This window comes from Eleutherodactylus coqui, chromosome 10 (assembly GCF_035609145.1).
Source record: "Eleutherodactylus coqui strain aEleCoq1 chromosome 10, aEleCoq1.hap1, whole genome shotgun sequence".
Classification (NCBI taxonomy): Eukaryota; Metazoa; Chordata; class Amphibia; order Anura; family Eleutherodactylidae; genus Eleutherodactylus; species Eleutherodactylus coqui.
The window spans coordinates 95,225,149-95,237,073 of record NC_089846.1 but is presented as its reverse complement, the minus strand read 5'-3'; the positions used below and the strand labels follow the sequence as shown (position 1 = coordinate 95,237,073).

The 11,925-nt window shown below is 50.4% G+C and overlaps 1 protein-coding gene across 1 annotated transcript; it reads left to right on the top strand.

Annotated features, from left to right (window-relative positions):
* Window positions 1-7,515: 7,515 nt before the first annotated feature.
* On the top strand, window positions 7,516-9,375 carry FBXO46 (F-box protein 46). The gene is made up of 2 exons (XM_066581496.1): window positions 7,516-7,735; window positions 7,951-9,375. Exon 2 carries the CDS (start codon window positions 7,982-7,984, stop codon window positions 9,317-9,319), a length of 1,338 nt encoding a protein of 445 aa, XP_066437593.1. The 5' UTR covers window positions 7,516-7,735; window positions 7,951-7,981; the 3' UTR covers window positions 9,320-9,375.
* Window positions 9,376-11,925: the final 2,550 nt, after the last annotated feature.

The following is an 11,925-nucleotide window of genomic DNA, read 5'->3' as shown; positions in this document are numbered from 1 at the left end:
GGCTGTGGCGGTTTTGCTGGGACGCAGTGGGCTCTTTCCACTGTGAAGTGAGCAGAGAAGGTGTCGTCGCCCAATAAGGATTTCAGCCAGGTCTCAGCAAATATTTCTGGGTGGGAGCCTTCCGATTTTTCCGGCAGGCCTATTATGCGCAGATTGTTACGGCGTGACCGATTTTCCAGATCGTCTGTTTTGGATTGGCAAACTTCTGTTATTCTTATGGCTTTTTTTACTGCTGCAGAAAGCGGGCGTAGGGAGTCTTCTGCGTTGGAGATGCGGTCTTCCATCTCCTGCATTCTGCCTCGCATGTTCTGTAGGTCTTGTCTTAGCAACGAGACCTCAGACTTTATCTCTTCTATTTTATTGGTGAGAGAGGATTTGCAGGTGTTAATTGCTTCTAGAAGCTGTCGCATGGTTGGTTCCGGGAGTTGCCCCATGTCGTCTTCTAGTTCTCTCATCTGGGTAAGTCGCGACGCTCGCGGGGTATGATCAGAGTTTTCGGTGCGGGCGAATTCTTTTAGTTTCTCTGCTGCAGAGCCGCTTTTGGCACGTGTACTCATGATAGATGGCGTTAGATTAGTATAGTACTTTATAGAGAGAAGGGTTTTTTCTTCGTCTTTTCCCCCTGCAGCAGCCTGATGTAAGCAGCTTCAGGTACTGTTACTTGCGGAAAATGTCGGATAGCAGTTCTAAAGATTTGATGCAATTCTCGCAGGATTTAGATGCTATAGACTATAAAGTCCTTGTAATCATGCAGTTACAGTAATTGTTAGAGGGTAAGGGTCCAATAGATTGGGTCACAATTATACAGGAATTGTCCAGATCTTAAACTGGTCACGGTGGCAACGGTGGAAGGTGACAGTAGCCTCGCGTGGCGATGCTGCCTGCTAATGGCTATAGATTTCTGTCTTGGCGCTCCAACGTCACAATTTGAAGTATACGGAGAAATTAATGTTTCCTGTGGGACTAACGGCTTGTCTGGCAGGTGGATCGCTACCCACGTGGGAGTTATATCTTGGGGCAATCTCCCCTCCTGGGTGCCGCTAGCTAGCGGTGTAGGCAGCAAGGGGTGCTTTCCAGGGGGGTAAGGAGGATTTTACTGTGGGCTGTTTGCCCAGGTTTACAGTTCCATGAGCTGGCTTCGCAGGGCAAATGTGTTGTCCCCCTGCCCCCACTAGTTGCTCACAGTTCGTTGCCGGCTCCACAGGGCTGGGTCTGAGAGGGGGGATTTTTCAAGTCCAGTGCTCCAGGGGGATGCCGAGTGTCTCCGTCCGTCCGGCCCCAGTAGATCAGCCTGGATGCGGGCTGCAGATGAGGCCGCCGGACCGGTCGCGGCCCCGATCCCTCTGCTTCAAAGAAGGGTCTCTTGTTTTCCTCCTCTCTCAAGCCGCGATCAGTGTTTTGCAGAGTGCCCGGCGCCGCCGGCAAGCGTCAGCAGGATATTATGCAGCGGCAGGGCGGACGGGCGGTCCGCAGTATCCCGCTAGTTCTCACAGCTGACCCTTGGCTTCAGAAGCCGGGAGACGGACCGCGCCTCCCGACCGGTGGAGGATCGGATGTTCGGCTGCAGGGAACGGCTCCCAGGTGAGCAGGAGATGAGCGGCTTAGCAAACCGCGGCTCCGGTCGGGACCTTGCAGGAGGTACTCCTCGTGGAGGTAGGCGCCGAAGGCTCATGGCTCTCAAGGTGAGGTCCGGGTTGGTTGCCGCGGGGCGCCGCAGGCAAGCGGCGGCTAAAGGTTTTGAGGCGACAGAGTGCGGGGCGCTGCAGGCAAGCGGCGGCTGGAGGTCTTGAGGCGACCGGAGCGACAGGCGGACCGCAACCCCTGCTCAGGTCTTGCAGCGGCGGTACGATTCCAGTGGCGAGGGTTCGGAGGGTCCCTCTCCGTTCGGGCCGCAACCGGGTGCGGGTCGCCGCCCGGCAGACGAGGCGGTCCAGCAAACCACAGGTCCTGAAAGGGGGATTCTTGCCAGCTAAGTTGCGCCCGGGTAAGGGAGGACGGGGCACGCAGATCTCGGTTCAGCCTGCAGGCAGGTGGGTCAGACAAGTTGGCACCAAATGGAGAGCGGGAGGGGAGCAGGGCGTTGGCGCCGCTTCTCTTCTGCCTCGGCCCGCGGTCTTGCTGTGGGTGTCAGGAGGCTGTTATTGCTCCCAGCTGCGGTCCAGTTTTTTCCTCAGGATCTAGAGGTCCTTTAGCGGTGTTATGGGCAACAGGAGTCTGGTAAGGCCAGAATTTTATATGGATTCTAGACTTTCCCCTGGGGAGCTCTCCTCACATGCGACTCTCCATGATAAGGGTTTTATTATTCTTTTTCCCTTCCTGTATCTCTACCCATAAAGTCTCCACTTTTTTCATTTTCCTCACATATATCTTCCCATAGTGTGAGCTCTAAACATTATTTTACATAAAGACTAACCCTTCACCTTTTCCATTTTTCATGATCCCTTCTGAACAGACTATAATCCTGTAAATTAACCACCTAATGGAAACTACCTTGAAGTCTTTTAATCCAGTAGTCCTAAATCCCAGACTCCAGTTGCAGCAATCTGGCAATCAGGAACCCCCCAGACTGAATAGATACAAAACTACCAGTATGAGAATGAAACCTTCGACACAATGTACATCAATTCAGCACAGATGAATCTCACAACAAGTTGCATTTATTAGTACAGGTTATTCACAAGCACTACTATATAAAGTTGACATCATTGAATGGCTGTGATTGGTTAATCCAGCAGCGGCTTTCATTGGCTGACGCGGCACAGGATTCACCAATTCAGAGCATTAGCTTGCTAGAGGCGGGGTTATTCAAGCCCCGCTTACAGGAAGAAATGCTCTGTCTGGGTGGAGGACGCGACAGCCTGCAGCTGTGCGGCAGACCTTCACGAGGACCAGAACGCCGGCGGTAGGTGAGTATTAGACCTCCCTTCCTGAGCCAGCTTGCGAGCTTCTTGACTTGCGAGCAGGCTCGTAACCCAATTTTCTGCTCTTAAATCAGAGCAAAAATTTGGGAGAGAGCCTGCTTGCAAGTCAAGAAACTCACAAGCTGAGTCACTCGTAAACCAAGGTACCACTGTAATTACAAACAAGTCTGATTATTCAACCTCAACCATAGACTATTTCTTATGACCCAGATTCAAGAGACAAAATAAATGTCTCCCTTTTCTAGCAGTCTGTCTGTCCGGGCATACAGGATCACTGAGGATAGCTACTACGTTATAGCTCAAATCTAGTTATCTTTATATTCTAGCCTAGGGAGAAAAACAGCATGGCAATTGTAGATCATAAATTCTTGGGGCCCTTTTACATGGGCTGATAAATCGTTCAGATTCCCGTATCCAGCAGGAATGTGAATGATTATCCTTCAGTGTAAATGCATGCCCCGACTGAATGACGAATGAGAGTTTGTTTGATTCTCGTTCATCGTTCGGTTTCTGCATGCAGAAAACTGAACAACGGTTCGGCTCATGTAACCAGGCAGTTGTTCACCTAGGAATGACCGCCTGCTTACTGTGAATAGAGGCGGGCAAGCCAAGCCTGCCAGCTCCATCTCCATTCAGTAGCAATGCTCGTTCTTGTGTAAAAGGGCCCTTAGTTATAAACACACACACAATTCTACAAAAGTCTCTTACTGTTTCCATCTTAATAGAACATATACTACCAGAACAACCTAAACAAGACAGTCAATTTATACACGAAAGAAATCCCTAAGGGCTCATGCCCGCGGCCGTAACGGACTCCGCCAGCGGAATATCGCAGTGGAGTCCGCCACGGCACCCCCCAAAACCCCCATACTTATGACTCTGGATCCCCCGTCCGCGTCCCGCAAGCAGGGCCGGCGCGCATGCGCAGTACAGCGCATGCCGCTGGCAGCGTCAGGTGATGCGGACAGTGGTGAGCAGGGCCGCGTATTCACGCGACACTCTTGTGCTACAGTGGAAGTATAGCATGACGGCCGGCTTTCATGGACTACAATTGAAGCTGGCCACGCGTATTCCCGTGGCAAATAGGACATGCCGCGGGTTATTTCATGCTGCGGAATTCAACAGCGTGAACATTGAGCTATTAGGTTCATGCGGCGGAAATCCGGCCATAGACACTAGCCCTTAAGCAGACTGTCGAATCCGTAAATTGCGCCAAGACAAAAGCTAAAACAGCAGTAAATAGTTGTAACAAAAGTTGTAACCGCAGCTTTTAATTTTCTGATGCCTAGCCTCTGTTTGTGCCTGGAAATTTACTGGACTTCTTTGTCTGTCGGCATTCTCTACCAAGAAACTGTTTGAGTACTTCTTTAAATTTAGAATTGGCAATAAGGCTACCAGGATCTGAGTTCTCTCATGTGTCCAAATTAAATAACGATGATCATTGTAAAAAGAACATGAGACATTAAGGGTGCATTCCCACGAACGTATATAGGCTCGGTTTTCACGCCGAGCCGATATACGTCCTCCTCATGTGCAGGGGGGGGGGGGGGATGGAAGAGCCAGGAGCAGGAACTGAGCTCCCGCCCCCTCTCTGCCCCTCTGCACTATTTGCAATGAAAGGAGCCGAGACAGGGGCGGGGCTAAGTCCTGAGAATTAGCCCCACCCCCATCCCGCCTCTCCCCATTGCAAATAGTGCAGAGGGGCGGAGAGGAGGCAGAGAGGGGGCGGGAGCTCAGTTCCTGCTCCTGGCTCTTCCATCCTCCCCCCCCCCCCCCGCAGATGAGGACGACGTATATCGGCTCGGCGTGAAAACTGAGCCGATATGCGTTCGTGTGAATGCAGCCCACGTTTCACCTTATTGCTGTAACAAGTGGCAATTCACTACAAAGTCCAACACTAATGAATGAATAAATAATGTGTCGTGAAAGAATGTGGTTACAATGACTAAATATGGCCTCCAGGAAATGCTGGATTGTACACCCTGGTCTTCATCTTTTCTAGCCTTTTCCAGACCCCCTGTGTTTCTATAACATGTCTTCTGAAAGTTGCTTACATTGATTGAAGTGTGGCTCACACTGACCAATCACTGAGAAGAACAGATGTGTCAGTAATCAGGCTCAGTGTCTTTATTTAATGGGTAATGCACCTGTGAGCGCTGCACTGCCAATGTTATCTCTTTAAGGGGTTTTGCAGGCAGCGCCGTCTGTCAGTGCCGCGCTACACTCGTGTTGGAGCACGCTGCGAATTGCCACGATTCTCCGCGGTCAGCCTATCTGTCAGATTCGCAGCGGAACTTCGCAACGCCCGTGGACAGGGGGCCTTATTGTTCATCATTCAGTTTCTACAAACATAAAAACTGAATGATAACCGCCAGTGTGAACAACTGTCTGTCTACTATAAATGGAGGCGGGCAGCTGGAGCGATCTCTGGCGCGCTCTGCCTCCAATCACTTAAGGATGATTGCTCCTGTGTAAAAGCACAGCAGTGATTATTGCTGGGGCACCTTCTACACGGGACGCCAGTCGTCTAAACCACTGCAAGAGCGCTGACATCACCGCTAAAGTCATTAGAGCGCGTGTAAAGCGATTGGACTGGCAGACTTCATCGCTGGATTGCGGGCTTCTCGCTGGCTTCTATGTGAAGCGCTGAAAGGTGAGCGTTTAGACTGAATGACAAGCCTGCGGTCCAACAAAGGTTTTATACTGACTGAAAGTCAGCGATAATGAAGAGTGAACGAATAGTAAATGATGCTTTTGCATTTACACGGGACGATTATTGCTTAATTTTGATAGTTTGAACATATTTTGAGTAATAATTGTCCCATGTAAATGGCCCTTTAAACATCCCTCTAAGGACTCTTTCACATGGCCGTATGCGCTTTTACGTTTTCTTGGCCACGCTGTAAAACTGCATGAAAGGCCCGTTTTTCTGCACTCATGGCAAACATTTTCTTACCCATTCACATGACCGGGTGCGACGGTTTTAGCAAAAAAATATGTCGCACCCCGAAAAACCCTCGTTCTGCCAAAATCCTCGGGATGCCTTCCACCTCCTATATAGAGGCACCTGTACGTTTTTCGCAGCGTTGGACGCTGCTAAAATGTCTCCCACTCCGTTTTTTTCCAGCTCCTGACCCTGTGTACCTTTGCTTTTCTGCATTGCGGATGACCGTGGATGCTTGCCGTCGGTCATGTACAGTAGATTCTTTCTTTAAATATATTCTCTTTATTTAATAGTAGCCAGTGCATTTAATTAGTTTAATTAAGGGCCAAGGCAGCAGGAGCGCTCCGAAGTCAAAGTGCAGGTACCCTTTCAGCATTTCAAAAATAACAAACAACCTGAAGCACTTACACAATTCGAACTAAAAAAAAGTTCTTACTCGCTAGGCAATGACACGGGTACCCAGGGGCTATCTGCAATGTCAACTGCGGATGGGCCACAGGTCGGATGGCTTCCATTGACTTCAATAGAATCCGCCCGTGCGGATTCCGCACAAAAATAGAACATGCTATTTTAAATACGCTCGTGGAAATCGGTATCTGCTCATCTGAGCGAACATACAAATGTTCTATTGTTTCAATGTGTGCGGAATATCGCAGATCGTCCGCGCAGGTGACGATCATGTATTCTGCAATTGAGACTGGCCTAAGTAAATAAGCCTCATTGCGTTTGTCTATAAGGCCACATTCACACAGGGTCTGCCTGGCTCTGAGATCGACAGAACTTACACAGAAAAGACAACATTCATTTGAAGGGGTTAATTCACATGTCGTTTTCACTTGGAACAATTGTCCCATTTTTGTGTTATTCTTGTTCAAGAGTCACACATTATTTTCTATGGGAGCCTTAAAAAAACAGATCGCGCTCGCCTGTCTGTTTGCAAGTGTGATCAGTTTATAACGCATGTTACCATGGGAACCACATAAAAAAAAGACCCGGGAACCTTGTGATTTTTTTCTAACATGCGTGAAAAGCATATGCAAAACAGATGCAATTCGCACGTATAAACTGCAAAAATGCATCAAAATGCATTAAAATCCTATTGAGGTTGAACAGAAAACAGTTTCTCACTGACCAAGATCGCACTCGAGTGTAAATATAACGTAACTTTGACTTCAATACAAACGTGTTTTATTAGTGACCAATCTAGCAATCCAGGGGGGTCACTTACATTTTCTTAAGAGCAGGATCAGTTACAGGGCATTATTATAGGGGTTGTTATAGAGCAGCAGGTCCCATAGACACAGAAGATCTGTAACAGGTGGGAGGTGACGACAGGCCGTAGTATCACATGACGTCATCCTACTCGTATCTTATTACGATGGGAGGGGCAAGAGCCGCAGATACAATGTAACAAGCTGACATTTGGAGGCTGCCTCTCGTGTTCTCGCTGGGGGAGGCGGGAGGTTATCGGTTACAATGTAGCCTCTGACTTTAGGGACCCGCGCGAAGTTCCTGCAAGCCAGAGAGCGCAGACGCTGCTCAGTACTGCGGCTCTACGCTTCTCCATGGCGGCCGCGCTTTTACCACCATCCCTAACTGCGCCGGGGAGTTTCCATATAAGGAGATGCCCGGATCCGCGACTGCTGATTGGCTGCTCGCCCCTCCTGCTGCTGTCCGTCACCGGAGCGCATTCGGCGTGGGAGCCGGAGGGAGACGGGCCCTTTAAGGGTCAGGTGACTCCCCTCCCGGAGTGACATCTCCTCGGGTGTGCGGGGAGGCAGCGGGCGAGAAGCGGGTCATCAGAAAGGAAGTCCGGGCGGGATCCCGGCACCGGATGTCCCCTAATCGCGGGGTCAGCGGCGGGCGGCAGGTGAGACAGGTGTCCGCTATTAGCCTGCAGGGGGCGGCCGTGCAGCGGACTGCTGTGTCCTTCATCGCCATATTGGGGCCCCTGAGCTCAGTAGGGGCCCTGCGCCGCTATCCAGGCCTTCCTGCATAGAGCATAATGATCCACCTCTGGGGGGCACTGGTGACCTCATCACTCCCATCATTGTCCTTACCTCCTCCTTCACCCTCTCTTTGCAGATCTGCTGCAGCGTCTCGGACATTTGACGTCATGGATCCGCGGTTGCCGTCCCCCCTTCACCTGTGGAGTCCGCGTCCCTTTGGTGCCTATTCCATGAGCTGCTCCGCGGGGGGAAAGAGTGTAGAGAGCGATGAGAAGGCGGCGGTTGCGGAAGAGAAGGACCCTCCCCCTGAGAATGCCGAGTGCCGTGGCGATGACCGCGTCCTCCTGGACACGTGGTACGTCATCAAGCCTGGAAACACCAAGGAGAAAGTGGCCTTCTTCGTGGCTTATCAGTGTGCGGGCAGTGGCTCGTCCCCCCGCCCTGGAGGGGCAAAAGTCAAAGGCCGATGGAGCGCGGGGGGCAGTTCCAGAGCGAAGCGGCGCCGGCATGCCTCTGATCTAGAAGCTCCGCCATCTGTAGCTGAAATGGTGGCCCGTGCAGAGAGCCGAGGGGCCGACCCTGCGCCGGCGAGACCGCCGCTGGTCCTGGTAACCTCCTCGGACGATGGCGCAGAGGGCCACTGCCGCAGTGTGGCTGAGGCTGTGGCGCAGTATGAGGCAGAACAGGCAGAGCGGGAAGTCCGCATCGCCTTCCGTGTGGCCGAGAGGCCCGGAGACCCCATCACCTGTGACCTGTACCAGCTGCTGAGTCCTGAGCCGCACCGCGTCCGTGTGCTACTGGAGAAGATAGAGTCCGAGCAAGCGGAGGTGGAGGAGGCGCAGGCGGTGGCCTCGGAATCCGGCTTCCATGTAGACCTGGTGCTGACCGGAGCCGTTGACCGCTGTGTGTTCTATGGGGGGGAAGCTGATGAAACGGAACCGCTTCCCGGACAGCTCTTCTTCCCCCATCTCTCTGCTCCTCCTCCACCGCCTCCTCCGCCACCGCCTATCCCTCCACTCTGCCGCCTCTACCGCCATGTCTCCCATAACTTCCTGGAGATTCGTTTCCAGGTCCAGCGCCTTCTTCAGCCGCGGCTTTACCTCCCGTCATTACCAGACCACGTCCTGCTGGCGGTCTTTAGCTATCTGTCAACGCAGTCGTTGGCTGCCATAAAGTGCACATGTCGGCGGTTTCGGGCAGTGATTGAAGACTATGGGGTGCGGCCGTGTGACTCGCGTTGGAGCCAGCACCCCCTCTACCGAGACGACCCCTGCAAACAGTGTAAACGGATTTACAAACGTGGCGATGTGTCCATGTGCCGCTGGCACCCCAAGCCTTACCACCATGACCTGCCCTACGGACGCTCGTACTGGATGTGCTGTCGCCGACCCGACCGAGCCGCTCCGGGGTGCCAGCTGGGCCTTCATGACAATAATTGGGTGCTGCCAGGAGAGGGAACCCGGGTGAAAGGAAGGGGACATGGGGAAGGGGATGAGGGCAGGTGAAACGAGGAAGGGGGTCGTGTATGAGTGTTTGAATAAAAGGGATTATTTATGACGTCCTCTGGTGTCGCTGTGTCATGTTGGGGGTCACGGATGAGCCGCCCCGTGCTTAAGCTGCTGAGGGTCCGTGATGGTGCAGAGCAATGGTGGGTCCTCTGCATGTCAGAACTAATGTCTCTCCCACCAGTGGGGTCTTAATGGGGTGACTGCGAGGCGTTGGCCCCTAGAACAAAACAGTGTCTCAAGTAGGCGGAAGGTCTGGAGTCGCACTCGTGCTTTAGCTCTGGGAAAGCTGGGAGGCACTCACTATGGCTGTCGCCGCTACAATGCTGCTTAGTGCAGAATTACGAAGATAAAACGGGGGGGGGGGGGGGGCAGCCAATATGGCCGTCATCACAGCTGTCATTCTAGACTCCGAAGAGCCACGAATCCAGAAAAGACTGTTAATCCCTTAAGGATTCAGCCCCCCTTGTTTTGTTTTGTTTCCCTTTTCCTTTTTTGTTTCTCCCTCGCCCGTTTTTAAAAATGCTGACTTTTATTTAATCATCAACATACCGGTAGATGTCTGAGGGTTTAATTTTTGTGGAACGAGTTGTATTTTTTTTTTTTTTATTGGTACCATATAATCAGCTGAAGAACCCTTAGAAAAAAAAAATCAAAGTGGAGTGAAATGGTAAAAAAAGTAAATTCCGCCAGCTTTGGGTGTCTTGTTTTTATGGTGTACACGCTGCAACAAAAATTGCCTGATAACTTTGTTTTAGGGGTCAGTACGGTTACTAAGATACAAAACTTATATATATAATCCCCCCCCCCCCCCCCTAAAAATACTTAATTTAAAAAAATATGTATATTTTCTGCCGCCATCTGACAGCGATAACTTTTTAAAATTTTTCCGTTGACATACCGTAGTTCTGTGAGGGCTCATTTTTTTTTTGCAGGACATCCTGTATTGGTACCATTTTGGCATACTTACGACTTTTTGATAACTTTTTATTACTTTTTTTTCCCCTTAGAAATAGAGACTAAAAAAAGCACAATTCTCTCTCACGGTTTATTTTTTGCTGACTACATTCACCGTGCGGGGTAAGTATTGCGTGATAGATCGGACTTTTACGGACGCAACAATACAAAATATGTATTTTTGTTTATATTCTTTATTATAAACACGAAAGTGTTTTTTTTTAAGCTTTTATTACTTTTTTTCTGTTTTATTTTTTTAAGTCCCCATAGGAGACAAGAACTTGCAATGCCTTGATTGCCCCTGCAGTATGATGTAGTACTATAGCATTACATTATACCGCGATCTCACAGGCAGTCTATCAAGCCACGCTACAGGCTTGATGGGCAATCATGCAATGACAGCCCTGGGACCTTTCAGAAGGCCCTATTGGCAACCGCATGGAAAACCGTGACCTTATCCTGGGGGCAGTGTGGGATCCCATGAACATTAATCGGGGTATTTAAATGCTGTCAGAATTGTCGGCAGCTTTTAAAGGGTTAACAGCTCCGATGCGCGGCTTAACGGAGCTGTTTCCAGCGGATGTCAGCTGTAAGAAACAGCCAGCACCCACATTGTATGAAGCGAGATCGGCCCGCGATCCCCCTTCATACATACCCCAACGCTGCAGGATGTAACTGTACACCCTATAGCGTTAAGGGGTTCAAGCCCCTTTACAGCGGGCGACCGTTGGTCATATTAGCGCCTGACAGCTGTCCCAGCGATTATCGCTCCAGGCCTTTTACACAGGAGCGGTAGTCATTCTGTTTATGGAGGGGAGCGCTCCGCTTGCCCGCCTCCATTCACAGTAAACGTGCCATCTCTCAGGAATTGAGCGACTCCTTATTCCACGGCCAGTGACCTAAAAGCCAAGCGACTCCAACAAGTGATTTGTCGCTTACTACCCCGTTGGCGCCACTTGTACCAGGGCTGACTATTGCCTGAGTGATTTATTTGGGCCATAATCGTCCCATAAGAAATGATACCCTTGTCTAAGGCCTGATGGCGGCCGTATTGGTTGTCACCCATTTTTCTCCAGCTGAAGAGACTAACAATGTGTGAGGGGCTTCCTGCAGTTTGGGGTAACTGTGTACAGTATACATGAAATACGATGGAGGGGCCAGATCCGGTCCGTAGGGGTGGGCAATGTGGTAGATGGAACTGGCATCACTGGGAAATACAAGAAGCTTCATGGTTGAAGAGAGAGTTCTGCAGTCTTGTTGTAATGGACTTTGTTTCACTTCTAAGATCTCTGCTTTCCATCTGTGAATGAAACCTTATGTCTGGCTCACAGCTGAGGTTCTGTTACTATGGTCTGCAGTCTGTACAGTCCTCTGTGAGGCCGGACTCGCATGACTGTATTGTTCACTACGTATTGTTTTTTTGCACGTAATACACAATAGCAAAATTCCATAGACTTTAATTACATCGCTCACATGAGTTGCCGGAACTGCGTGAGTGAAAAAAATCACAGCATGAACTATGATTCATGTAGAAGATGACCCCACCCTCCGCGCTGATCAGAGATTCATTCACAGAATGCATTTTCCAGTATTTCTTTAATTGTTATTGCTTCATCACAAAAGACAATTCTGTTAATTCTGCCTCGATA